General features: G+C 51.9%; 1 protein-coding gene across 1 annotated transcript in view; it reads right to left on the reverse strand.

Moving 5' to 3' along the window:
• Window positions 1-27,195, reverse strand: part of PLXNA4 (plexin A4) — a 506,929-nt gene that overhangs the window by 120,206 nt on the left and 359,528 nt on the right. Inside the window, exons 8-9 of the mRNA XM_019543765.1 lie at window positions 26,441-26,555; window positions 4,395-4,595 (exon numbers count right to left, since the gene is read on the reverse strand). Of these exons, the coding sequence (XP_019399310.1) occupies window positions 4,395-4,595; window positions 26,441-26,555 (316 nt within the window). The remainder of the gene's footprint in view (window positions 1-4,394; window positions 4,596-26,440; window positions 26,556-27,195) is intronic.

Here is a 27,195-nt window from a genome sequence, read left to right on the forward strand (position 1 = left end):
AAAGGAGCTCTCTCTCTTTAAGTGGCTTTGAGCTGAATGGGGAGGAGTTACACTCTTCCCCTCCCCGCTATTGTAATACTCAGCATCTTCCCGCCTGAGCAGCACCAGCCTCGCGCCCAACAAGTCTCCCCTACTTCCTTGCAGCAAGAGCTCCCAAACCCTGAGCCCCTTCACCCCACCTGTAGCAACTCAATAGCCCAGGACCCCTTCTCCCTACAGCACCATAACCTGGCACCCCTGCAGTGCCAGCCCTCCGCCGTCCCCTCCACCACCGTCACCAGTCTGTTTCATGACTGACAACACGCCTACGCAACCGCCCAGTGACCCGCATGCCTTTGGCAGTAGAAAGGCCCATGGCGAGGATCATGGATGAAACAAAGCGGAGAGTCTCCACTCGAACATATGCCCAACCACAGACATGCCAACACCTGACTGAGGTGCCCACTGACACCTCATCCATGCCTCCTCTCCCAATGCCTCCTCTGTAACTCCGCTGCGCTGTCTACAGGACTTGGTTGACAAGGTTTCCGTTCAGTTAGCAAACTACTGCATGCAGCCGTTTCAAAAGTCAGGCTCCCCTTCGGAAAGGAAGCTGTATCAGAGACCTTCCTCCCTATGGTCGGTGCCCTTCACTACCAGCCCTGGCACTGTGTCCCTCTGGTCTAATTGGTAAGCAGATGGATGCTGTTGCAGAAAGCCACCTTGGTTTCTCCCCAAAATCTCTGCTCTGTGACAGTGTGATTAGATGGGCCAGCACAGAGGAGTCACACCTCAGCCTCTCCCTTTAGGTAACTTGAGCTGGCTGCAGGCCTGAGGGAGGGGAGACCTGCTCCCTCTGCCTACGGGACCGGTATGGGCCACCTGGGTGAAGGGCATCTACCTGGGGGGCTGGAACCTGCCCGGTGACTGGTGATGTGTTTCAAATTGGTTGGTGGACAGCCAACCGGAGCTGGCCTCCACTGGGCCAGGTGAATGAGGTCACGGGGGTTATATAGGTTAGGACTGCCTGGGTGGAAGGGGCAGCAGCCATGCGGGGGACACAGAGAAGCGACACAGAGAAGCTTTACCATCTAAGACTGGCTCTCTCCCCCAAAACTCATGAGCAAGGAACCGCCTGCCTCCGGAGGGAAAACTTCACCGGCCTCTGGAAGATGCTTGTGAGTAAGCTACTCGAGATCTGATAGAGATCTAGCTGGCAGGAACTCAGATGCGTGATCAAAAGGCTACCTCAGCCCCTCTGTTTGCTCTTTAGGATTTCTAGGATATTGCTCAATCTTGTACCCTATTTTCACCCTATCCCTGTAATCAATAAAGTCCTCCTTTGTGACCGGTGTGGGAGACTTATTGAGGGGTGGGTCTAAATTATGCCTAAGAGACCCCTTAGGTCTGCAGACTAAGGGAGACTTTACTTTTTGCCCCCTGACTTGGGGAAGTGCCCCAAGTGCCTGTACTGGGTCGAGTACCCGTAGGACATTAGGCCTGTGTTTCCCCGAGGACACAGATTTAATAGATTTCATAGACATCAGGGCTGGAAGGGACCTCGGGAGATCTTCGAGTCCAGCCCCCTGCCCAAAGGGCAGGAAGTCAGCTGGGGTCATAGGATCCCAGCAAGACAAGCATCCAATTTACTCTTGAGAGTGAGTCCATTCTCGGGGTGGTGGCAGCTACGTTACCCCCAGGCTAGCGAGTGTGCTCCAGGAAGGGGGTCGGCCGGACGTGAGGCACCCCAGGGAGGCATTTGGCGCCTGGGAGGTGGGCGGCGCAGGGAGGTGGGCGGCTCAGCGCAGGAGCGCCCCCTACTGGCCCGCCACAGATGCAACTCTCTCTTGCGTGGCTTCCTCCGCCGCACCTCTTGCAGCTTCCAGTAGTGATGCTTTCGAGCCCCAAACATGAGCACTACAGTTGACCAGGAAAAAACAATCTGCAAGAGGGCTGTGTGGGCAGCGTCTGATCTCATATAAAAGCACAGGAAGGAAAAACCCAGCAGGACCCAGAACCAGCCCAGCAGATAATTATATCGACCTCGACCCCCTCCTCTAGTTCCATTACTCTTGCCCCCTATTAATACAGAGAAGTGGGGCTGGACGGGACCTCTGGGGTCATTTAGTCCTACCCACTGCTTAAGGCAGGATCCTCCTTATGCAAACCATCCCGCACAAATGCGTGTCTAACCTGTTACTGAAGCAACACGGTCAACCTTGTGTCACAACCACAAAGCCAAGCACCTTGACCTGCCATAGGAGACCATGGCAGACAGTGTCTTATGGCTGTGAGAGCTGTAAAAATACACTTTTGAGATCCAAGGAAGAGGGTTGTGGCTTTCCTACAGAGGAAGGCAAAAACCCCATGGTCCATACCAGTCTGATCATGCAGAAAAATTCCTTCCTGACCTCAAATGTGGCCATTAGTTGGACCCAGAGCAGAAGGACGAGACCCTCGAGCCAGCAACCTCCAGGTTTTAGTCCCAGCAGGAGCACTGGTGCACCCAGTCAAAATCCCCAGCCTAGGCTTCAGCCAACACCTAATGCTTTTGAGGAAGATGGAGGGAAAAAAACAAACCCTTCCCTGTTACGTAGCAACAGGAGGGGGGGAAATTCCTTCCTGGCCCCATGTATCAACCTGCAAGCCTGGGAACCACACATAGCACAGCACTGCAGACTTCTCTGCTCTTCATCTCCAGGGTTTTCGGTGCAGCCCTCCCCACTGCCAGCACTGGATTCAGCACATCCAGATGTGAAATAATTCTCAGTGTCTGGGAGTTCACGACAGAGACTCTGCTGGGAGCCTGCTACCTCTCCCCGCTACAGCTGTATGCCTTTTAGCAGGACCTGGTAATGCGTCTCGTAGCCTCGAGCTTTGGCTGCTGTAAAAGGTGTTTAAAGTGTTCTTAATTTTTCAAACCATAAATTTCTGCAAAATCCTGAACCCGATGCTCACAGGCCACTAAGCAGCAATGGAAGCAGGGGAACAAACGGGGAGTTTGTTGGGAAAATGCTTGTTTGTAACAGCTCGTAAAATGCGGAGGCTGCACATAACCCTCTACTAGTTGGTTAATGCAGCAGAATATGTAGTGTGGGATTTCAACAAGTGCTGCCTGGCACTGAGCGGTGGAACTCGGGAGAAGGAGCTGATGCCTGTAATTAGGCATTTGCCTAATAAATCATCTTGTTATAACAAGAAGAATAATTGAGCAAAACCTGCAAGAGAGATTGCCCTAAACGTGTAATCTCCTAGCTTGTAAGAGAAAGTCCCTATACACACCAGAAGGAAACCAGTTCTACTACGAACCCGGCACTTGTCCCGTCAGACAGGTTGCAGTGCTGTGACCCTCATGGCTTTCTTGGGGAAGGACTGCTAATCCTACCACACTGGGCGGTAGTTATGCGCACAGAGGCAAAGTGACTTGCCCAAGGTCCCCCTGTGAGTCAGTGGCAGGATGAGCCCTTGATAATAACCATTCAGCACCATTTCTCCCATTCACATTTCTTTCTGTTTGTCCATCCACCTCTGCTGGTTTTTGTCTGCTCCCATCATCAAGGCACCAGTCAACTCTGCCTAGTTGTTTAAGTGCAATATGCTGCCTTTGGCCAAGTTATGGACTGGTTAGACAAATGTTTCCCCTAGGAGCAGCTAGAAGGGGGACCCTTATGACAAGGTGTGAGCAGGGTCCTAGGAATGAGGTGTCTTGGGTTGTATTCACTAGTTCTGTTGGCCAACTGCTGCATGATCTTGAGGAAATCCCTCCCGTTGCCCATGCCTCAGTTTCCCCATTTGCAAGGGAAGGATCATGATACTGGCTTTCCTCACTGATAGAGGTTTGACAGGCTTAATTTATTCATTTCTCTAAAGCTCTTTGATCTCAGAGACCTGGAGAGAGTGCAGAAGCACCAGGTATGATAACAGCGGTGTGATGACTTGGGAGAAGTGGTAGGGAAAGACTGCAATGAAAGGCATGTGAGCAGTGGGGGGTGGTATCCCAGCCTGTCTAGTGGAGGGCTCGGCCAAACCACGACTGCAGCACATGGCACCCAGAACATGAATGACAAAGGGTGCTGAAGACCAGGACTGAATGACATGGAAGTAGCAGTGTGAGGTGTCCCAGGCCTCTGAGAGCAGCGGGTATGCATGGGCCAGGACTGGCAGGCCTGTGCGGTGAGAGACCAGGATCTCCACTAAGGCAAAGGGAGCTTTTTGTCCCTGTGTATGAGAGAGGGGCAGGTGTCTGCGATGCAGGGGGACCGGTGAGGACACATCTGTAGTGCTCTGTGCCCAGCTGACACAGGGCAGCTTATTACCATAATTACTCTAAGGAGCAAGGGAGGGGAGTGGCGCCGTTGCACCCAGCCCGCTCTGCCAGGACCTGCCCCCTCTCTTCCCCCAACCGCCCCACTCACCGAGGTGTTCTGGCACTGCACGCTGGAGCTGTTGAACCTCAAGGCGGGCACCCGCTGCTCAAGGCCCTGGATATTCAGGATGCACTCGTAGCCCCGCTGTCCAGACTGAGGTTGCGGCAGGTTCTTGGCTTTCAGTGTGATGGGCTTGATCACTTCCACAGGTACCAGGATCTTGTCTGCCTTGAGCAACTGGGGACAGTCCTGGGGGAGAAGAGAAAACATGTCCAGGCAGTTAGTAGGATCTCAGCACCCTCTGCCCTGGAGCAAGCATCCCATCCAACTCCCCCCCCCTCCACTGCAGCCTCGGTCTGCAAGGAGTGGAAGAAGCTCCCTGGGGCGCTCCTTGGTGCCCAGTCCTTACAGCAGTTGGCATCAGGTGTCTGTGGAGAGCTGAGAAACTGTGGATGGCTCACCCCTGAGGCACTCGCTAAGGCCAAACACAGAGCACAACCACTCTGCCAGGCACTGAACAGCTCCTCATGCCTGGAGGGTCCTTGTGTTTAAGTGGGGAAGGAAAACCCCTTGTATAATGCTGGCAGATCCTCAACAAAGATGGTCTGGGATCAAAGGAGCAATGTGAGTGTGAGACCTGCTCCAAAGAAGAACCTGGGGCAGCAGATTACAGGTGTGATGTTGAATCAATCTCACTCAAGCACTGCAACCGTGGGAGTGTGGAAGGACACTCAGCCTGGGCCTAACCTTAGCTACTCCCAAAGAAGCTGATCCACAAGCTGGAGGAGCATCTACACACAGCTACATCAGTGTAACATCACTTCCCAGCTCAGCCAGTGCAGTTTCTGTATGGAGACCAAGCCAGGGTGATTGATAGCAGAGGTGTCCATTTTCTTCTGCACTGCCCTCTCTCCATTACACCCTGCGGAGCAGGCAGCCCATTGCCATTTCCTTCTGCTCGGCTTGTTTCTCCAGCTGGCGACTGACTGCATTTCCTATCTGGGTGTGGTACATGGGGGTGGAGGCAGGTGAGCCGTGGGTGTCTGCAGGACACTGCACAGGAGGCATGTGTCAGTGCAGGAAGGCAAGGATGAGGAGAAAGACTGATGGCAGGCAGGGGAGCAAGAGGAGGAATGCAAGGTTTGAGGGTAAAATTCACAGCCGGAGAGAGTCCAGGGGCTGGTTACAGCAGATGGCGGAAGCATCTTACAGAAGCAAATAGCTTAGTTAAATAAAACAGCGGATTAGATGTGTAACATCTGCACTTACACCAGACAGGAATGGAATTACAAAGGCCATCGATCATTGGGCTGGTCAGGGAGAAATGCCAGCCCCCTCCTCCACCACACAGGGCAGGATAGCACAGTGGGTCCCCTCCCTTCTTCCCTGAAGCTGCCGGAGCTGGTCATTGCTGAAGTGCGGAGCCGGGATGAGACGGCCTACTGCAATGTCCTGCCTTGGGTGCTCATGTGAGCTAGCATGGAAAGGGTGGGATGGGAGCCCTGGAGTAGCTGCGACCAACAGATGAAGTAACACTGATGCCCCAGTCACTGAGATGCCAGCACAGCCCAGGAGAGCAGCCTGCTTCAGCGGGCACCTGCTGAACCATAGCCAAGAGGTGGCAAGAACCGGCCCTCCAGCAGCACGAGCCCTCCTTCCCCTTAGGAAGCACCATCACAACTGAGTGCGGCTGCCCATTTACCGGGGGGAACACCTTTATCCCACTCTGGTGGCACTAAAGGATGGCAATGCTGCCTTGGCCCAGTTAGTGTAGCCCTACACCACCGTCCTTGCAGCTGCCAAAGCAGATGTGGCCAGATGGGGAAAGGAGCACAGACAATGTAAACTTCCCCTGGAGCACTGCCTAGCTGACATCTCGCTGCTTTGGTACATGAAGCTAAGCCCATATCTACAGAGCAATTTGGGAGGCCTGTATATTAACGGGGACACAGAAGAGCCAACTGCTCTGATTATTGCTAGATACTTGCCCTCACTAAGTTTGCACCCACTTGGCTGGATGTAACACTCTTATTCCCGTTAAGGATTTGGTGACAGAGAGTAGTAGAAATGCGATGATGTGTAAGAGCAGCACGAACAAAACTGCACACTTAAGGAATGCCTGGGAGCTAATCTGCAACAGAGGAGGAGAAAGACCTGAGTACACTAGTCACACACCGGAGGACTTTGAGTCGCTTGGATGTGGGTGCTGCATAGAAAGGAAAAGTGACCCTGGGTTGTCCCAGGTGAGGAGTCTGCATCCTGACCATGCCTGTTTAGGAAGCATGCATTCAAACTTGAGAAGGAACAGAAAAAGCCTCCTAGGAGGGGCAGAGGTGGGGGCAGAGGAGAACCTGTCTTACAAAGACAGACTAAAAGAGCTTGGCTTTGCAAAGCAAAGGATGCGAGAGCAGATCTGATCACTGCCTGAAGTACTTCAAGGGGTGAACTGCCAAGGAGGGAGGATGGCATTTTCAGTTCAAGGAGCAGGTTTTTGGTGATTACGATGTCAGAGCTTAATGTCTTTATGGGGACCAGATGTCCAGCGAGTCCTCGCCAGGTCGGTTCTGACTTGGGTGCAACCCTTGCTGCTCATCCCTCCCCATGGCTAGTGACTGCTGAAAAGCAAGACGTCTCCCTGCCCCACTGGTATTAGGAACATCAGCCAGGGTCAGACACTTCCTGAGCTTCTAGTAGACCCCATCCTGATGCACGTTCCTCAGAGGCATCTCCTCTCTCTTCCAGCAGAGAAACCCACCCAGCAACATCATCTCCCTCCAGCCAGAGGGGTGGGATATCCCTATCTGCCTTTGAGCAGCCATTTCCCGGGAGCGAGGGCTTCTCTTGATATATAGCAGCTATAAAAGCCGAAGAACCGAGCCAGAGGATGAAAGAAGAAGATATGAAACTCTGCTACCTGAGGGGCAATCCAAACCCAGAAAGCTAGTTTTCCTAGTCTCCCTTTATTCCTGTCTCCCCCCACCAGTGCTGTAACCTTTCTGATAACACTTGTTTCGAGTTCATTAACAAGCGGGGATTGCAGCGGCCCCAATAAAGGCCTCGTTTGCATATAAAAAGCTTTGCGGCTCTGTTAGGAAGTTCATTATAGATAATTGAAGAGGCGAGCACCATAAAGAGGAAATCCTCACAATGTGGCTTTATCTGATTGACCTAATGTTCTTTCTAATTGAAATTTTTAAAAGGCAATTTCTTTGGATGATGTACCAAGGAAAGCCGTGGTGCTCAGCCTGGGCCCTGGGTTTGAAACCGTGTTTGACACCCGCTTCCTAATATGGGTCAGGATGTAGCTAACTAACTCTGCCCCAGGAGGAAATGGTGACGTGGTTGGCTGTGGTGCCTTGCTCAGGACTGTCCTATGAAAGGTAGGAGGTCTCGCTGCAAGGAAATAGGCCTGTTGGAGATTCAAGAGGAAGAAATATGAAGAGTGAAATACATGGCTTTCTATCATGGGGACTCTACATTGGCTTTTTCTTTGTGGCTGGCCTTAATCTGAAATCAGTGGGAAGGTATATCCTACCCTTTGTAAACCAGACATACAGAAGACCCACCAAGAATGAGTAATCCCACCCGTACTGACTTCCTTAATTAATCAGCGATTCACTCCTAGTTGGATCAGATTCCCAGACAGCTGAAAAACCGCGTCTGACTCATGCAAGGACAATGCATTACAAAATGGGCGCTTATTAATTCATTTCACCTGCGTCGTTTAATCCTATCAGTTAGTGCAACATTGTACAGAGAGCTAATGAACATAAAGTCACCATACAGCTAATTCCCATGGTTGGCAAGAGACGCTCCCTGCAAATGGCTGCATTTTGCCAGTTTTCAAGTCAGTGAGCAGACACAATGGGAACAAGCAAAGGGGAAGCGGCCTGCAAAGGGCCCTGCTCGTTTTGTCAATGGCACTTTAATTTTCATTATTTATAACCCTGCGCAGTATTTTAGTGGATGTGCTTTGCTGCGGCTTGCAGAAATATTGAAGTCTTGGTAACAAGAGGCTTTTAGCTCCCTGCCTGATCGTGTCTGAATGCCCGTTCCACCCGAGCTCCTATTAAGATCATTGACAGGTGTGGAGGGGCCTCCAGTTTTGGGAAGACAATGACCCAGCCAGCCTGGGCCTTTTGTGGGGTTGCACAGAACATCACGAAGTTTTAAGGCCTCACCCACGGTGCTGTCCCACCAGAGGTAGGATCTGGCCAGGAACTCAGAGTTGACAACCTTCTTCTTATGAAAACCATCTGGGCTCTTCGATGGCTGCCAATGGTCAGGACCTTGGCTTGAGTCCCATTTCCAGTCGCTCCATATGGAAGCATGTTTATTTTAAATTTTCAGTATTTCACATGGAAGTAGGTCCAGGTTCCCAAGTGTCTGGTGTATCAATACATACATCTGCCAACATCCTCTGCCTGCCTCTAGGCTCCCAGTCTGGGAGAGACAAAACCATTTATGTTCACCCCTGGCAGTTGCCCTGGTGCGCGCTGGTGTGGTTACAACCCCCCACTCCCTCCAAAACGCAGCTGCTCGGGCACCTGCACGCTGCAGTGAGCTTCGAACTTTCTGTCCACATCGAAGGACGGGGAGGAGAAGAAATGCAGAGGCAGATGCACACAAGGTGTGCACAGGGATCAGTGCTGCAGCTGGCACTAATTGGCTTGACACCCTGGCGGGGACGCACTTGTGCAATAGAGAAACACACAGTTGGCAAGACAGACACATGGAGAAATCTGAGCACTGCAATCCCCTCCTTCCTGGTCTCTTCTCAAGCAGGGCACTGACACCTTAGGTCAGAGGCAGGCAATTATTTCAGCCAGAGGGCCACTTAACAAGGTTTGGCGTGCTATTGAGGGCCACATGGGTAGCTCCGCCCCTTAACAGTTGTCCCACCCCCCCAGTTCCCATCTTGGGACTGGAAGTCCCACCCCCTAGGCCCTGACCTTTGCCAACAGAAGTCCCTCCCTTTACCCCCCACTTCCAAAATACTCCTTTTGGGAGGGTAGAGTGTCATGTTAGAACTAGCAAAAACTAAATCATACCCTAAAAGTGAAACACCAACTGTAACATATTTCAATTTTATTACAAAAAATATTTTTGGCATGATTTGTGTTTATACACAATAATTCAAAAACAAAGTCTTAGTCTTGTATATTGTGGGGCGGGTATATGGTGGGGTGTGGGGTGTGTGCATGGGGGGGATGTGGGGGTAGTGTTTGTGGATGGTGGGGTGTAGGGGTGTGTGTTTGTGTATGGTGGGCTGTGGGGGGGTGTGGGGGAAGTTTATGAAGGGGTGTGGCTGTGTGTGTGGAGGGAATAGAGTATGTTGGAGGTGTATATGTGGGGGGATGTGAGGGCAGGGTGTGGGTATGCGGTGTTTGTGGGGTGTGGGGGGGGTGTGAGGACTCCCCTCACACTTTCCCCTTGGCGTACAGCCCCACTGGTGGCAGTGGCAGCAGCAGGCAGGGGCGCTTGGGGTGCTCATGACTGGTGCAGGCGCTGGTCCCCAGGTCCTGGGATCCTTTGGAAGAGAAGGGGAGCCCTGGCCCCTGCTTCCCCGCAGAATCCTGGACCTGCACGGAAGGGAGCAATGAAGGCAGCCTGCTCCAGCACATGGAGCTTCCCTCTGGTGGTATGCAAGTGCAGAACCTGCACGTGCGCGTGGGGAGTGCTGTGCAATAAAGGCGGCCTGGCCAGGCTGCGCTCCTTGCCGCAATGTGCAACGCTGGCCACAGCTGCGCGCTGCCGGGCACCAGCACCTGCACCAGGCACCAGCACCCTGAGCACCCCTGCTGGTGCTCTTGTTGCCACTGGTGAAGCCTCCATGCCATGGGATGAGTGGGAGGTGGGGTTCTCACCTCTGCTTCACACCCTGCCCACCCGAGCTCTACACTACATCCACCACCCTGGGCATGGGATCCACGCTGCTGCCAGTGCAGATCCCATGCTCCTGCCCAGCTATGCTCCCCCACTTCCCTACCTGTGGATCCCATGCTCCTGCCCAGCTGCAGCTCCCCTGCCTCCCTATCTGCAGCCTGAAGTGAGTGGGACACCAGGGAAGCCGAGCAGGTCCCCCGGCAGCTGCGGCAGTGGTTGTGTGTTGACCAGGACAGGCCCTTCTACCCACAAAGGTGGAAGCAAGGTGCAACAGGGTATGATGGTGGGGAGGGTGTATACGTAGGCACCTTGCTCCCACCCTTGTGGGCGGAAGGGCTGGGCAGGGTACAATTCTTGGTGGGCACTACGAGCCAGATGAAAGTGCCTGGTGGGCTGGATCCAGTCCACAGGCCGTGTTTTGCCCACCCCTGCTTTAGGTCATGTCCTACCCATCTGTCCACTGCACCCCTCTTGGATGCCCTCTGTTGGCTCTTCTGTCACTTCAAGTTCACGGTCTTGTCCTCCTGTCAAGGTTTGAATAAGCCTATCCCTCATTGCAGCCTCATGCCCTTGCCCTGTTAGGGCTGTCATCCTGAATGCCTGGTTTGTCAACACACTCCCACAACCATCTGTATGCTTTATCGACTCCATCCCCTGCTGTGGGAACACCCTTGCTGAGCTAACACCCCCAGCCACCACACTGCAATCTCACAGGGACCCATCTCTACCACAAGACACCAAGCAAAGACTTATTTAATGAATACATTTTGAGGAAGAAAGCTCCTTTCCCCAACCTGCAATGCACTGGGCCTTTGCTTGATGACTCTCCATGCGCATAGATTTGCTTCCATCTAATCTCCCCACCGTCCTTCCAGCTTTGTTACTCTCCTACATGGCCAAAACAAGGTGCTGAGATCTGTGGAGCAGGGACCATGTATACACAGAGAATACTTTTTAGAACACCACTGATGTATGTTCGGATATATTATATTATATTATATTATATTATATTATTTTATATTATATTATATAAGGTAACATTTAAAAAAATACTATATTATATAAAATTTAAAAAATCCATTGAGAGAGGAGGGGAGGGAAGGTGGTAGCTAGCAAGCTACCTTGGTGCACCACCATAGGGAATCTTGCCACTGACTTCAATGGCAGCAAGGCTTCACCCAGAGGCAGCAAGGCAAAGAGCTGAAAGGACAGAGGGGCCATACCTGGCCATGAGACCCTCCAGCCCATTGTGTGGTTTGGACAGGCAGCCTCTTAAACTGGAAGTAGTATACATGGTGCTCCAGTAATGCTGCAGTGTGACAGGACCAATTAGCCTGTCCTGTGCTAACTGGCCCATATGGCTACACACTGTTCCCATGCCAAGCAGCAGCACAGATGCAGTCGCGTGGCAATAATCCCGGACCCTACTATGAGTACAGTACCTTTACCCTGTAAACACTGCCTGAGAGCAAAAGATACCACGGACTGGACAGGCTAGTTTGATTGAATTTCTCCCTCGAGCCTAGATGGGGTCCCTCTGAACTGGGATGTGATACATGGTCTTGTGACATGGGTAAAGCACAAGGAAATGAAGGGCTTCCACCTATTGGGCTGGCAATTTGCCTTGCTTCTTCCTAAAATCCACCTAAAATTTATAAAGTACCCCCTGAAAGAAATCCCAGTGGAAGAAACTGGGCAGAACAGGAAGAAGTGAGCCATTGCCGGTGCAGGGGAAGTCTGGGACTAGTGAGTTACGGTCCACACGGTGTTTACATTATTACGCTACTAATTCTCCTGGTCATAAAAATTATATTTAAAATTTACACGAATAGTATCAGGGACTGTTATTAGGTTATAAAGCGGAATCAGGTCAAGGCTTTGCAGGCAGAATTCCAAGCTCCATAAATTCCTGGATATACTTCCCCCAAATTTACATCGGCGCTGGCAGCAATCAAACCGGCTACAAAAAGCTCAAGCGGTCAAAGAATTTTTTAATGCCCCATATATTTTATCTGTGTTTCCAAAGTTTACAGTGCCATTAGTTTGATTGATGGGGTACATATTTATCAGCACAGCAAAAGTAATAATATATAAAGAAAATGCCCATAACCTTAAAGGCAGCTGATGACGAGGTGGCAGTGGGATTTATGGAAAAAGTAAGCATCAGCAGAGATAACAAAAGAATAATTGAGTTCTCCCATCCCCTTCCTCGTTAATGGTCTCCTTATGGACTGCAGGTGAATGCAGCGCTGGAGAAGGTGCTTTATTGATAGCTCTGGAGACTGGGTCTCTATCTAGACAAGAGGCATAACAGAGTGGCTATTCTGATTTCAGCTAGGAGCTCGAGGGATTGCCTTCTGACGCCTGGATCCCAGTGCAGGAAGATAAAAGGGGGGAGACAGGAAGATGGATGGATGGATGGATCTTCATAGCCCATTTGGTCTTTGGCCTCTGTGCCACGATTGCTATGGGCGGATGATTTGTGACTCTGGCTGGTCACTTTAGTTTGCTACTGACCTGAAATGGGGTCCTCACAAGTTGACAGAGTGTTTGATCCGTCTGGCAGCAGTAGTGCTAACCTACAGCGTGGTCAAGGAGCAGAAGCAGCAGCCTGTGCAGCCAGGCTCTGAGATCATGGTGGTATGCTCAAGGGAGTGGACAGGTCTGCATGGCCCATGAACCAGGGCCAGGGTGAGGGAAGATGAACCCTAGCAGCCCAACCCTTAGAAGAAGACTGATTCAAAGAGGAGGACCAGGAGATTGCTATAACGTGAGGCCTTCCTGAGGAGCGGCTGGGATGGAAGCGGGGACTCTCCACAGCCCTGCCATATACCGTGCTTCAATAAACCACCAGCAGGCTGAGTTTTAAGAAGAACCAAGGAAGAGAAGAGGACAAAGGAAGTGAGTAATGATCTTCGGAGGCTCAAACACTGTCAAATCTAAGAGCATCCCTTTCACAGATGAACCAATGCAAGCTCCAGCCTCCTGAAGCGCAGTGACTGCAGGGGGAAAAGAGAGAAACTACTCTCCAGGGCTTAATTCAGTACCATGGCAGCTCCCCCCACTCAGATCCTGCTGAAGTTATTCACACCAGCTTATGCAGGCTCTTGCTCTGCACTGTCTCACCCACTGAAGGCAGCTGTGGGCTAGACACAAAGGCAGATTTCATGTCATTCTGGCTCCAGAAAATGACTTGATGGGCAGGAGACCAGGAGAAAAGCACAGAGATTTTGGGCCTTCAAAAGGAGCTTAGTCTCTGCTTCTATCCTGCCATCTGTGCCTTCCCATCTATGAGCTTCTGGTCCATTGAATACATTGCATGTCATGCTTTGGTCCATTAACAAGAGCAGAGGATGCGCCTCACCACTGGGAGAAATTCCGTGGCCTCAACCTCTGTTTCTGCTCAGCACAGTATCTGTAAGGTTGTACGGATGCCAGGTCTCACAATTCAGTGTGAAACTAGTAATAAAAATCTCCATCCTTGGAGGTTTTTAAGACTCGGCTAGACAAAGCCTTGGCCAGGATGAAATAGCTGGGGATGGTCCTGCTCTGAGCAGGGGATAGGACTTCCTGAGTTACCTTCCAACTCTCATTTTCTGCTTCTGTGATTCTATGTGTTACAAGAAAAGCTGGAAAATGTGACCCCTGAAGGTTCAAATCTGGGAAGGGGCAGAAAAAGAAGCCCACCTGCATCTTTCGGTCTCATCCGGGGGGCTGACTTCTGGGGCTGGCTGTACTGAACCTGGCCAATGGAGCTACGTGTTGACTATCTTGAAACAATGCTCTCACAGATGCATCCCATCTATGGTCACCCAGTGCAGCAAACCGCCCCCCCAGGCGCGAACATCACGCCAGTCGAAATGCATGACGAATTGAGTATCATGAAGATTCACAGCTCCCTGTCCATCAGTAAGTCCTATGGGTGGAACGGAGAGGACAACTGTCTTGCTGATGCGCACAGCAGTGTTAGCAAGTGTAAAAGGACAACCCAGTTATTTCTGTCCCTGATGCAACCCTGAAGGGATCCATAGGACTGAATTGGCAAAGCAGCACTTGATTTAGCCTCTGACTCGATGGGGCTTCCTGACAATTTAGCAGTACCTGCGTTCTGCGCTGCAGAAGCCAATGAGCAAAGCAGGGAGCAGAGCATTTCTCTGGGAAATGGAAGCAAACTCAATGCATCTTTACACTGAAATGAGTCCTTGGCACACCAGTGGATGGGAAGGGGCAACTCTCTCTCACCGTGGTGGTACCAAACTCCCTTTCTGACTACCTTGACAGACACAGAATAAAATACACAAAATGTCTTTGGGGAACCCAGGTCCTCCCATCCTGTACATACTCTGACCACCAGGTCACTGTGTAAAATAGGACCATTCGCCTTTGCCTCCCATTCTGAATGAAAGCAATAGCTGTCACTGTGCACGTTTACATGTGCAATTAATGTGACTGACTATACTCCAGTTCAATATGAGCTGGAGTAAACTAATCCAGACACCACCATCTACACATGCGTTTAAGGGCAATCATTTATTGTGCTGGTGGATACCACTTGTGTCTGATGGGACTATCCATCAGCACGGTAAATTAGTTCGCTGCTCCCTAATCGCTGCACACATGTAGATGGTGACACTTTATTGCGCAGCAAACTAGCCTGCTGCACAGTAAAGTGTCTCGTGTAGACATGCCCACTGTCTGCAGTGAGCCTGATTCTGTGGGCCGGCACTAGGCAAGCTCAACACATGTCTATATACTGACGAGGTCAGTGGACAGAAGAAGAAGACCTAGTTTCAATGCCTGAGATAAGGCCTGCGCCATTCGGTCCAGATAAGCCAGACGCACTTCTGGACGTGGGCAGAAGTAAACTGCACTGATAAAAACAGGGGTTTGGAGGCACACGCTACTGGACGTATGGCCCCAAGCCCCAGCCTGGTCCTTTGTGGATATGGACTCAAATGACTTGCTCAAGGTAACAGAGAAAGCCAGGAGCAAAGCAGGGAACCGAGTTGCAGTCACACTAACCTCAGCTTATCCTTCCTCAGAAGACAGCATGACAAGATCTGTTTTCCATAAACCCAAGTTGACTGGCATTAATTATATTACTTCCTTTTTTTTTTTTTTTTATCCACATCTTCTATCAGCCGTTCCATTATTTTCCCTGTGATCAATGTCAAGGAGACAGGCTTATAATAACTTGAGTTATTACATTCACCCTTTTTAAATGCTGGCACAACATCAGCTTTCTTCCCGTCCTCAGGAACTTCCCCAGCATACCAAGGCTTCTTAAAAATCAGCATTTAACAACCTGGAGGGGCAGCTCATTTCTGGACAGTGACTGAGGCAGGGGTCTCGGGGTAAAAATACAGCCTGTGATCATGTAATTATCTCCCATAATGTGAAGGCATAAAACCTATGCATTAATTCTAGTATATCCTGACTTCTGAGTGATTGGCTTTGCAAACTTAATAACATTCTTTTAATGTAGGGTTTCTGGTGGCATGTAGGCGTGTGTGTGACATGATAAGTATGTGTTCTCCGGGGCAAGGCCTGTCATTTACTATATGCCTGTACAGCACACCTCGTGTGACAGATCCTCTAGGAGAAGTGTGAAACAATAGCACCAACAAGCCTGTACAAGCCTGTGGAGGGCAGGAGCCCCGAAGCTGGAGAATGATTATGCAGAGGGATGGAGCAGGTAAAGCTGGGAGCAATAATAAGAAAATAGGCTGGCGGGGATTAAACTGCATACTAGACTCTCCAGGGAGGTGGTGAGAGCCTCAGTGTTTAGGATTTTTAAAACTGGGTTGGACAACACCATAGAAAACACGGTGTCCGAGCAAGGCGAGGAGCTGGGGAAGCTAACCAGTCCCTCTGTCCTTCCCTGGGTTTCTTTGGCTCAGTGTCCCTTTGTCTCAGATGCCCTCTCCTCCATGAACAGAGGTCCTGAGTGCCTGCCTTTTTAGGACTTTTACTAGAGGACTCTTTTTGTGTCCTCTTAAGCACTAAGCTTGCAAACAGTCCACAATCCTTGACCCTGTTGTACAGCTGAAGCACCAAAAGCCATCCGCTACTAGTGGGGGGCGGGGGGCTGATGGGCCTTTTGATCTCCAAGTCCACACTAAAGAATGATCATTCTTTAAAGAGAGGCTGTCACAACGGGGAATATCTGGTTAGAGCTGGCAAGTCAACCAGCAGCACCTGTGTACAGCCTTGCCTAGCATCCTTGCCTAGCAGAGAGCAGCGCCGTGAACATCCTTGCCTAGCATTTATTGCCCATCCAGCATGACAACCCTGGGTGAAAGGAGATGGCAGCTCTCCAGAGAAGGTCCCCTTTGAAGTCAAACCCCACAAGATCAGCCCAGCCAGGCACATAAACAAATGCACATAAACTACGGGAAGTGGAAGTCTCCTTAGGTGACATTTCCCTTTTCCACCCAGGGAGCAATAACTGCAGCCCCCTTCCCATCAGCACAGCTACCCCAATGTTGCCGGTGATAAATATCTACTGGACTTCACAGGAAACAGGACAGTGGGACTCTTCCCACCTCTCTCTGCCCTGAGACTGGGCAATAAGGCCCAAGCCAAGGCCAATGGACATGTGCTCAGAAAACAGGCCAGGAGAAGGTATGGGTACAGACTCCAGGGAGATGGGGAATGAATCCATGGTCAAGTAAGAGATGCCTCCCAATGGGGGGATTCAACATCTCCCCTTCCCCTTAGCTCAGGGCCAAGCTCCTAACAAAGAAGGCAGCTGAGGCTAAAACAAAGAAAGGACAAAGCCTTGGGCTTCAAAGCCAGGCAATGCCCAAAGCAAACTGGGAAATTGAGGGGGCTCTTTCCTTTCCTTTTTGAGAACTTCTTGGCCCCCAAAACTGGATAGTCCTGTTGCCCCATGCTGTAGACATCAGGGTGGATAGTCCAACTGTCCTCCAGCTGTGCTGAACACCACAATGTGTCTTGATGGTAATGATGCCATGATGGCAAGCATCATTCTCCCACCCCCTGCCATGCCCTGGGGGTAAATCCACAATGTTATGTTTGGCCCCCCATGACAGGTAAGCTCAGATGGCCACCGAAGCTAGCCCAGCTCTTATGAGCAATGTGTAGCAGGATCGCAGAGGCTTTCTTTATCTCCACATTACCCACATCACAGTTTTGCTCCAACAGCTCCCAACAGCAGGCTCCTCATTAGCCAGAAGACACAGGCATCAGCAAATTCCCCGGTGCAGGTCACCAAGTCACATTCGGTGCCAGTGAAGGGAAGTGGACTGAGAGAGAAGGGTGCGGAGTGGGCACTGGGTGACCAAATCCATTGGTCCACTGCACTGGACATAATACAAACTCCAAACGAGAAACGGAGCCTGCCTCAAAGGCCACCTGCTCCCAATGGACATGGGCAGGAAGGGAAAGAGTGGCACAGAGATGTGACCCAGCTCAGCCAAATGCACCCGGCCAATCTCCAAGAACAAGATGCCACCCTGCTGAAATCCAACGTGTTGCCCTCCACTGGCCAGGTTCTTAAATCCAATATCTTTTATTAGACCAGCCTTTGTATTAAAAGATATTGGATGCACCCAAAGAACCTCGTCTGCCTATGTCCTTAGACCAACACGGCTACAACCTCCGCCCCTACACTGGTCCAGGCTGCTTCTCAGTAGTGCTCGCCAGCTCCTTTGCCTATTCCTGGAAAGTTAAATGTTTTCTGACACTCAATCTATACCTTCCTTATCTGGCCCCATCTTTCAGCGCTATATGACAAGGATTCCTCTTCTTTCTCTGCCGCTGCACTAGAGAGGAGGTGGCAGCGACACCCTCACACTGATGGGAGTCCAGATGCCCATGCAACCCGCCTCTCCAGACTCCCCCCAGGTGCCACCTTGTCAATGCTTGGAGCAGATGGACCGAGGTCCATCCCACACTCCAGGCTACCTCCAGTCATCGCAAAATCAGAGCTTCCCCCTGCTCCTGATGCAGGGAACAGCTGAGGGTGCTGGGGAAGCTCAACGTTACCTGCCTCTTCCTCGTGCCACAGCTGCTCTGCTTGGCAGCTGTCTCTCCAGCTCCGCTCTCATCCCTTCACCTCCTCTCCTCTCCGCTGCCAATCCCCCCTGGATGCTCGCAGACTGTGAATGCAGCAGGTTGCCGGCAGGTTGCCATAGTAACACCTTGCTCTTTTTCTCTTAATGATAGACAGGTGCCAGGATAAACGAGCGGATAATCAACAAGAGGGGAAGAATTAGAGGCTCTGATATTGGCATCTCTATTGCTGTCACCGCGATCCCTGCAGAATGATGGATCCATTAATGAGCAGAGATGGGATTTTTCGGCAACGACACCATTCGCAGCTGCGTCTCCGGCCGGGGCCAGGATCTGGGTAACCCAGGCCTGGGCTGGAGGCTGAGTTGTTGCCACAGTAACGACGGATGATGCATCACTTCCAGGCCCCATCCGCAATGCACACGCAACTGGTTCGTGACACTCGCCAGACAACAGACGGACACGGGGGAGCTGTGTCTCCGCAGCCGCCTTTCGGCGCAGCACAGCGGCGGGTGCAGGGGGGGATCCCCGTCTGTACCGACGCGCTCTCGGAAAGTCAGCTCAGGTGTCCTACACGAATCAGCTGTAGGAAGGAGGTGTGGTGCGCTACAGTGCCACGAACCTGGGTCAAAATCTCCAGCTCCCACACAGAGCAACTCCGTGAGCCGCAGGAGGTCAGCCACATGTGCCCTTAGGGCAGGACCGAGGTGCACAGGCAAAGCTAGAAGGTCCAAAAGAGCAAATCAAAGACTTGCCCACTCCTGATGCTTACACCTGGGCTGACAAGGGGACAATGATGGCACAAGACACCGTGCAGGACACTGCTCCCCCGCAAAGCCGGGGGTGTTGGGAAGGAGCAGCTGGGCGTGCTATGAGTCCAGTCTGCAGTAAACTGGATGTTGGGGATGGAAAAACGGAGAGGGCATTTCCTCAGCCTGGCTCCCACCATCCCTCCCTGCCCTTCTCTATCACCACTGCACAAACCCGCCTGCCATATCTGTTTGCAAAGAGCAAGCAGGGGAACAAGGAGAAATCAGTGTGCTCCAATGCCCAAGGCCCGTGGTGCAGCTCCCCATTCAGCGCGAGGCGCTTGGGAACGAGGGCGCCGCTGCTCCGCAGCCGTCTGCCACTGCATGTCTCCCAGGACTTCCTGTGGCTGGTGACAAATTAATATTTGAAGCCGCTGTTTCTTTTATGTGGCCTCGGCTGTCATTAGCCCGACCAACCCCACCGAACGTGCTTTGGTGTCAGGGTTTTTAGTTCTTTTCCCTTTCAGGTGGCAGATAAAAACCCTTTTCATACAAAGCTGGTTTGGGGGAGGAAGGAAAAAGGCCCAAACGCATGAACTGGCTGAGTGCGGGGAGACAAAACCCTCCTTCAAGGTAATTAAATGATTATGTATCTTCTAAACCCGCCAGATCACAGATCCGTTATCAAGGTTTGCTTTTGGCTTTTGCTTTTCTTCTTCTCCCCCACTAAACCCATACAAAGCTAAAATCCTAGCAGGGCCCAGAACAAGATAGTGTTCGTTTTCAATGGCAATGCAACACACAAAAAAAGCCTTAAATCCTTTATGCCATCCACTCAAGTAGACCACCTCCAGCTTCCCATCCCACAGGAGGGTCTGTGAAGCACCGGCGTGATAACTGCCATGCCAGATCAGGCAGCAATGGGAGGCAGCGTCTCTATTGTGAAGAGGATCGCCCAGGTGACCTCGGTATCGTTTGTACCTCTGCCCTATGACAAACCGCTTGGCTTGGTGCCTCTGTTTCCCTCCCCTCTATGATGACTGCTTTGAAATGCCTTTGAGATCTCCTTGGCTTGGATGGGGATGACCCGGCCTCAGGCAGGGAGTCGGACTAGATGACTTCTCGCGGTCCTTTCCAGCCCTCCTCTGCGATTCTCGCTGCCTGTCCTCTGCCCAGCACAAGGGGAACTTGACCTTGGACAGAGCTGCTTGATGCTACTGTAAGGCACGTGGCCACTGCCACTGCGACACTGGACATTGCCAGCTGCTTTTAAGGAACCTGCTGGACACCTGGGGCTCCAATGGAGCAAGCAGCCTGTCTCAGGGATGATTAAGCCTTGTTGCTTTTATAAATGGCTGTCTTTGTACAGAAATGCTCTGTATTTAAACCTCCGATCATTTTCCTCTTCTCCTGCTTCCCCTCGCCCCGACAAATGAGATCAGCTCCCTTTTATAAAGCAAGAACTCACTCAGTATATTTCAAGACAGCAGACTTTGCTTTCAAAAACCTGCTGTAAAGGGGAAATTATACGTCAAGGTGAAGTATTTCTGCTGCAAATCATCCCGCGACGTCGTCAACCCTATTTGATTGAGTTCACCACCATAATCATAAATACTCTTGTTTTATGGCCCTGCTGAAGTTCGTAACCAGAAGCAAACAGGGCTTTCCCAACAGGCTCCACAACAACTATATTCAGTCATTCTGACTTCTCAAAGCCGCCTCGCCAAACTGCTGCCTGGCGTTGGCATGAGATGGAAGAGCAATGCCACGGGCACCAGCGAGCGATCGAGGTACTGGTTGTCAGTAAGATCATCCTTATTGTTCTGGCTCAATTTCAAGAGCCAATTCTGCAGCCCTGAACCAAAAAGGGCAGTTCCAAAATACTTGATTCAAGGCCACAGGACAATCATCCAACATGAAAAACCAACTCTTGAAGCCACCATTCAAATGCTCATTGACTTTGCAGTGGGGGTGAGAAGTGAGAAGAAAGTTGAAGATTTAGCCCTGGATATTTAGATGCTGCCTGTATATAGCCCCATGCACTTTGAACCATCTCAAATATTTTCTCCTGTCCTACTGATCTCTACTTTAGCACTGCTGGTGCTAGTATAAGGGTTACTCTGCCCCATCCTAGAGGTGGCCACATGATGAGTACCCGGTTTGGTGCAGAAACATGTCCCAGATAATGCACAGGAGGCCTGGCTTTAAGGAATAACGCCATACTTTTAGAGGGGAAAGAGATGATCCTGCAGGCCTTCTCTGTGGCTCTATCCTACTGTTCATCTCCAAAGCAATTTGGTATCTTGCATGAATCTGCACATGGCAGAAAGAGGCCAGCGATCTCTCATCGGAGGCTCCACAAGAGACCAGGAAGGCAGTCAGAGCACTCCTGCATAAACCGGCAGGCATCTGATGAAACCAGGACCTAAGCACAAGCCTCTGGAAGCACGCTGGCATGTCTGCATGTTTCGATCCACCTTCAGATGTGCAAAGCGTGGACCATGTGCTACATGAGTGGGAAGACTCAGCCCACACGGGGTTTGGCTGAAAGATGCCACATGGGTAGCAAAGAAGAGTGGGCGAGAGAAGACAGCAACGCTGGGGCGAAGGCCAGCTTGTGGGGGAGAAGGAACAAGCCTGGCACGCTGATGGCGATGAGTAACTAGGGGAAGAGCTGCTGGCGGGTGCATGCATGACAAAGTCTCACCAATGTTTGTTTACTTGGCAAGGCGGCTCTTGGTGCAATGGGACCATACGCTCCTGGAAACGCTCCATGCTCCAATGCTCAGCAGAAAGCTGGAAACCTGCACCCAGCAAACAGTGGGAATAAATACCTGCTCAGGACAGACCGATTCAGTGAGTACTCACTCCAAACAGAACTGAAAGCCCCCCAGCGAAGAAGAAGAAGGAAAAAGGCTGCAACGAGGCAGCGATGTGAATATTAAGGATGGAAAGACTAATGAAAACAGTCTACGCTTGAGGGCCCAGACGCTGGAGAAGACGTTACAAGGAAGGCTGGCTGTATGAGGCAGAAACTACATCCCAGCTGATGCCTGAACTGAGCAGTCCAGGAACTAGCTGGTGGCCCTGCCAGGCTCCCGACGGTAGGTGAGGGACAGCTGGCTGGTCCATATGGTTTCAGGAGTTGGAAGGTCTATATGATTCAACGAAGCCAGGCTCCAGCCCAAGTGGTGATGTTCTGGCAAGTAATGGCCAGGACAGAAATGGATACAACCAGGAGGCATGGAATAAGAGTTTCCAGAAGAAAATTTGGCTGAATATTAAGAAACAGTCTCTTCTAGTGAAATGTGTTAAGCTGTTAATAGGGTCTTCTGGGAAGTGGAAGAAGAGGACTTCTGCCACTCAAAACGAGTGATATGGGTAGGATATGGTAGGGCCAACCCTCTACTGATCTTTGTGGGATGGACTAGATACTCCCGGAGGTCTTCTCCTTGTTTTTGTTAATTGGGGCATGTCAAATATATGATGACAAGTCCAGGACTCATGAAGAGCCACACAACCACACAATGTTTCCTGTCCTCCTGGGCCAAACCACCATGGACGCCCTTGATTCTGGAAATCTTCCTTCCATATAGTTTCATAGTTTCATAGTTTCTATGGAAGGGACCTGAGCAGATCATCGAGTCCAATCCCCTGCCATGGCAGGAAAGAGTACTGGGGTTAAATGACCCCAGCAAGATGTTCATCTAACCTCCTCTTAAACACCCCCGGGGTAGGAGCCTGCACCACTTCTCTTGGAAGCTGGTTCCAGATCCTAGCTGTCCTGACCGTGAAGTCACACCTCCTGATATCTAGCCTAAATCTACCCTCTACCAGCTTGTGACCGTGATTCCTGGTCACTCCTGTCAGCGTTCGGGGGAACAGGGACTCCCCCAATGCCTGCTGGTCCCCTCGGACTAGTTTGTAACAGGCCACTAGATCCCTCTCAGCCTTCTCTTGTGGAGGCTGAACAGGTTCAGGTCCCATCGCCTCTCCTTGTAGGGCCTGCCCTGCTGCCCCCAATCATGCGAGTGGCCTCCTCTGGACCCTCTCCATGCTGTCCACATCCCTCCTGCAGTGCGGTGCCCAGAGCTGGACGCAGTCCTCCAGCTGCGGCCTGACCAGTGCCGCATAGAGGGGGAGGATCACCTCCCTGGACCTGCTCGAGATGCATCTGTGGAAGCAGGACAAGGTGCGGTTGGCCTTCCTGACTGTGTCCCCACACTGCGGCCCATGTTCATCTTGGAGTCAATGATGACTCCAAGATCCTTTTCTGCCTCTGCACTGACAAGAAGGGAGTCCCCCAGCCTGTAGGTATGGTGCCGGTTCTTCCTCCCCAGGTGCAGCACCTTGCACTTGTCTGTGTTGAAACCCATCCTGTTCTCATCCACCCACCCCTGTAACCTGTCTAGGTCCAATTGCAACCTATTCCTCCCATCTAGCATGCCCCCATCCCCCACATCTTAGTGTCATCAGAAAATTTGAACAGGTGCTTTTTACCCCCTCGTCCAAGTCGCTGATGAAGATGTTGAGCAGTGCAGGCCCGAGGACCGAGCCCTGGGGGACCCCACTGCCCACGTCCCTCCAGGTTGACAATGACCCATCCACCACCACTCTCTGGGTGCGGCCCTCCGGCCAGTTGGCAACACATCTGACTGTGCGGGTGTCGACACCACAGCCCCCAGTTTCTTAATGAGAACAGGGTAAGAGACAGTGTCGAAGGCCTGCCGAAAGTCCAGGAAGACGATGTCCACTGCTCCCCCTGCATCTAAGGATTTGGTGATCTGATCATAGAAGGCCACCAGGTTGGTCTCACAGGACCTGCCGCTAATGAACCCATGTTGGTTGCCCCTGAGCATGAAATCCCCTGCTGGACTCTCTCCTAATACTCAAAAGGGCTTCATCCCCACGACATGGCTAGACTAGTAATGTCATCTGATGCAAGTAGTTTCCTGCCTGGGGAAAGATGCTTGGGCCCGTATCTTTTCTCCAAAGATCATGAAGTTTTTTCAAGTTACTAGAAGTATTGGGTTATCCTCCATTAACCAGGTGACTGAGAGGGCAATCCTGTCATGGTCCACGAGGCTGGTAAGTAGAGCGAGGTGTGGAGCTGGAGGTTGCAGGGGTAAGGGTCAGAAATCACAAGTCAGGAGCTAAAATGCCAAGCCAGGGTCAAGAGCTGGGAATCAGAAACCTAGTTACCAAGTCCAAAGGGAAATCCATAGGATGGCATCCAAGAGTAAGCCAAACTGGGTTCAGGAGTCAGGAAGCAGATCTGCAGGGAAAACCCTGAGGCCAAAATCCAGGAGCAAGCCGAAAGCAGGGTCAGGAACCAGGGAAGCACAGACGGCGCTGGGGCAGAAGCTGCTCAGAGACTGAACACCAGTGCATTTTACAGCGAGGCTCAAGTGCTGCAGAAGTTTCTTAAACACAGCTCCAGACCCAAGCAAAGGGAAGGGTCTGGGGGTCAGCTGGCCCCGATTACTATAAACTGGTCCATGCACTTAAAGGCTGCAGGGTAGGAGCCTTACAAAGCTGACCCAGGCTGCAGCCTTACAAATTCATACCATGCAGCAAAGCCTCCTAGATAGCCTCCTGGCTCTCCTGTTTGGAGATGCTACCTCTGACGAGAATCAAATGAAGGTATAAGGGAGTTGCCTAAGTTACTGCCTGTGTTTGTGATTTGGGAGAGAGCTGAGCTAACCGAACCATCTCTCATTTTCAAAGCACCAGGGGAGGCCCTGCCTGGATGGCACCAGCTGAAGACAGAAAGACCCCAACACCATGCTGCTTTCCAGCTTTCCCAGGCACCGGATGGGCTGCCAGTGCATCTGACATCTGAAGGGAATCCATCGGGCCTGCCTGCCCGCCTAGTTCCCAGCCAGTTTCACAACAGACTACCAGGAAAGGCTGACTCCCAGAGGACCAAGTGCTGGCAACGTCTGGCCCATGAATTATTTATACCCTGTACCGTTGTCACTGCAGTTCAAGATGGTTGCCTCCAGGATTGAACTGTCAGCCAGCAGACACGCTCAAGAAGAAAGGAGACTCAGGAGATTGGGGGGTGCCTCTAAGAGTCTGCTGCAGGGTCCAGCATCGGGGCTATTCTGCAGCCACAGGACACAGTGCGTGATAGAGGGCCACGCTCTCAGAGTCATCAATATTAAGCTTTGTACTCTGGGAAGCTTTCCAGCTAGAACGACATGTGCCCGCATCACCAGAGAGCTGGAGTTGATCAACAGCCCCCGTGCCTGATGGTTCGTGAGATATCAGCCCTCGTCAGGGACACTGGTCCCTCCAGCCAAGCACGCAACAAACCATCTCAGGTCATTTATCCTCTTGAGTTCCCCTGGATGTGACTGCTCACTGCATCCCAATCCCCCGCTTCACCTGGCTGAGCACCTAGGTGACCCCCTCGACTCTGCTGGGGGTGGGCTGCTTCCTGCCAGATCCACAAAGGGAATTAGGCTCCCAGCTCCTGGGAAATCAGTAGGGGGGTCAGGTGCCTGAACACCTTGGTGGGGCCCTTCCAGGTTACTTGAAGTCTCAAGGCTCCCATTAAGTCTGCAAGCAACCGTTTGCCCTCCTCTCCCTCCACAGGGTGCACACATGCATGCACACACACATGCACGCACACATGCATGCACATGCACATACACAGCTGTTTGCCCTCCTTCCAGAGCCTAGAAACCTCCTTGACAGTGAGCAGCGAGCAGTGGCAGCCGCCATGGCTTCCCGAACGAATGCGTTCCCTCCGTGCATGTCTTACATTCGGATGAAGGCCTTCGAGCCACCCTTTCCCAGGCCTGACAGCACATTATGTATCTGTGAGGCCTGCTCCGCCATGCGTGGCAGGGACAGCCGCCCAGCCCGCGAGAGCACCATACACCCGCACTTAGGCGCTGACAGGGAGCTGTGCCAGACTTGCCGGCTCCGAGAGCCTCTCTGCTGGATGCTCTGACAACCGGGGCGCTGCACCAACTCCTCGTTGGGCTCTCGTGATGCCAGTGCTTTAAGACAGAAGCAACCCACCCTCCTCCCTCCCACGCCTGATTGAACAGGCTGTTCTTGTCCCCACGCAAACTCTCTGGCGGCAGCGCTTAGATATCTCACGCTTGCTCTGTGAGGTGGTGCCCTGCACAAATGTGCAACCTGTTATGGTGCCAACAGATGGGGAAAGCCAGGAAGCAGGGGGTTGGTTGTGAGTCTGACCGCCAAGATGCCAGCCTGTATAGCACGCATCCAATGGAAGGAGACCTTCTGGTGGGGGAAGAAAGTGAGGAGAGAATGGGAAGAGGTGGTGAAGGTGACAGGTTGCAGCGAAGGTGTGGAAAGGGCAGGCATGGGGAGTTTAAGTCAGCCTGGAGCATGGCAGTACCCTCCCCCCGCCCTACAGAACATGGCCCCCATATCCCCCCTTACCTCTGGCAGCTTGACACGGCCTTCCTGGAAGGAGCAGGAGCGAGGGTCGTGCGTGCAGACGTGACGGTATTTACACCAGTGACAGCGGTAGGGGCTCTCCACGCATGACAGGCATCTGGGGACCGACAGAAAGGAAATCACTTGGCCAACCCAGCTTCACACACCAGCACAATGGGGCGGTGTGATGACATGAGAGAGGGCCGTGTCAAGAGAAACTGCCTTGATTCGAGACCAGAACTTGGCATAGCCCTGGGGCAAGCTGGTGGGATGCTGATGCATAGGTGTGAAGTGGACCTGGTGCCTAGGAAAGCAAGTGGGACTGCACTGCCTGGGATGATGGGAGGGCAGGGCATGGTTGCTTTGATAATGAATGAGCTCATCCTGGGCAGTGCCCATGTAGGATCCCAGCCACTGCTGGCACCAGGAGCCTTTGTGCCCTGTTTAGTCCTTGGCCTCTCTGCTGAGGTGGGCAGCAAGAGAACTAGCTGGTGCCAGCCAGGATGTAGTTGTGGGGCCAAGGTGGTGTAAAGAGTGGGCACTGCCACTGCTGTTGTGAATCAGGTGCAGCAAGCTGCATCCCAGGCTCACACGGATGTGATTGTGGTGTGGCAGTCCACGGCAGTAAGGTGGCTCTTTCCATATCAGCCCCACCGAGTCCCTGTCCAGCTGGGGAAGGGCACAGACTTCTGGTGACTGTGGGGTTAACCCAATTTTGCTCCATTAATAGAGATGCTGGGGGAAGATGTGTCTGTTTG

This window comes from Crocodylus porosus, unplaced genomic scaffold (genome assembly GCF_001723895.1).
Source record: "Crocodylus porosus isolate Cpor-Errol unplaced genomic scaffold, CroPor_comp1, whole genome shotgun sequence".
NCBI lineage: Eukaryota > Metazoa > Chordata > Crocodylia > Crocodylidae > Crocodylus > Crocodylus porosus.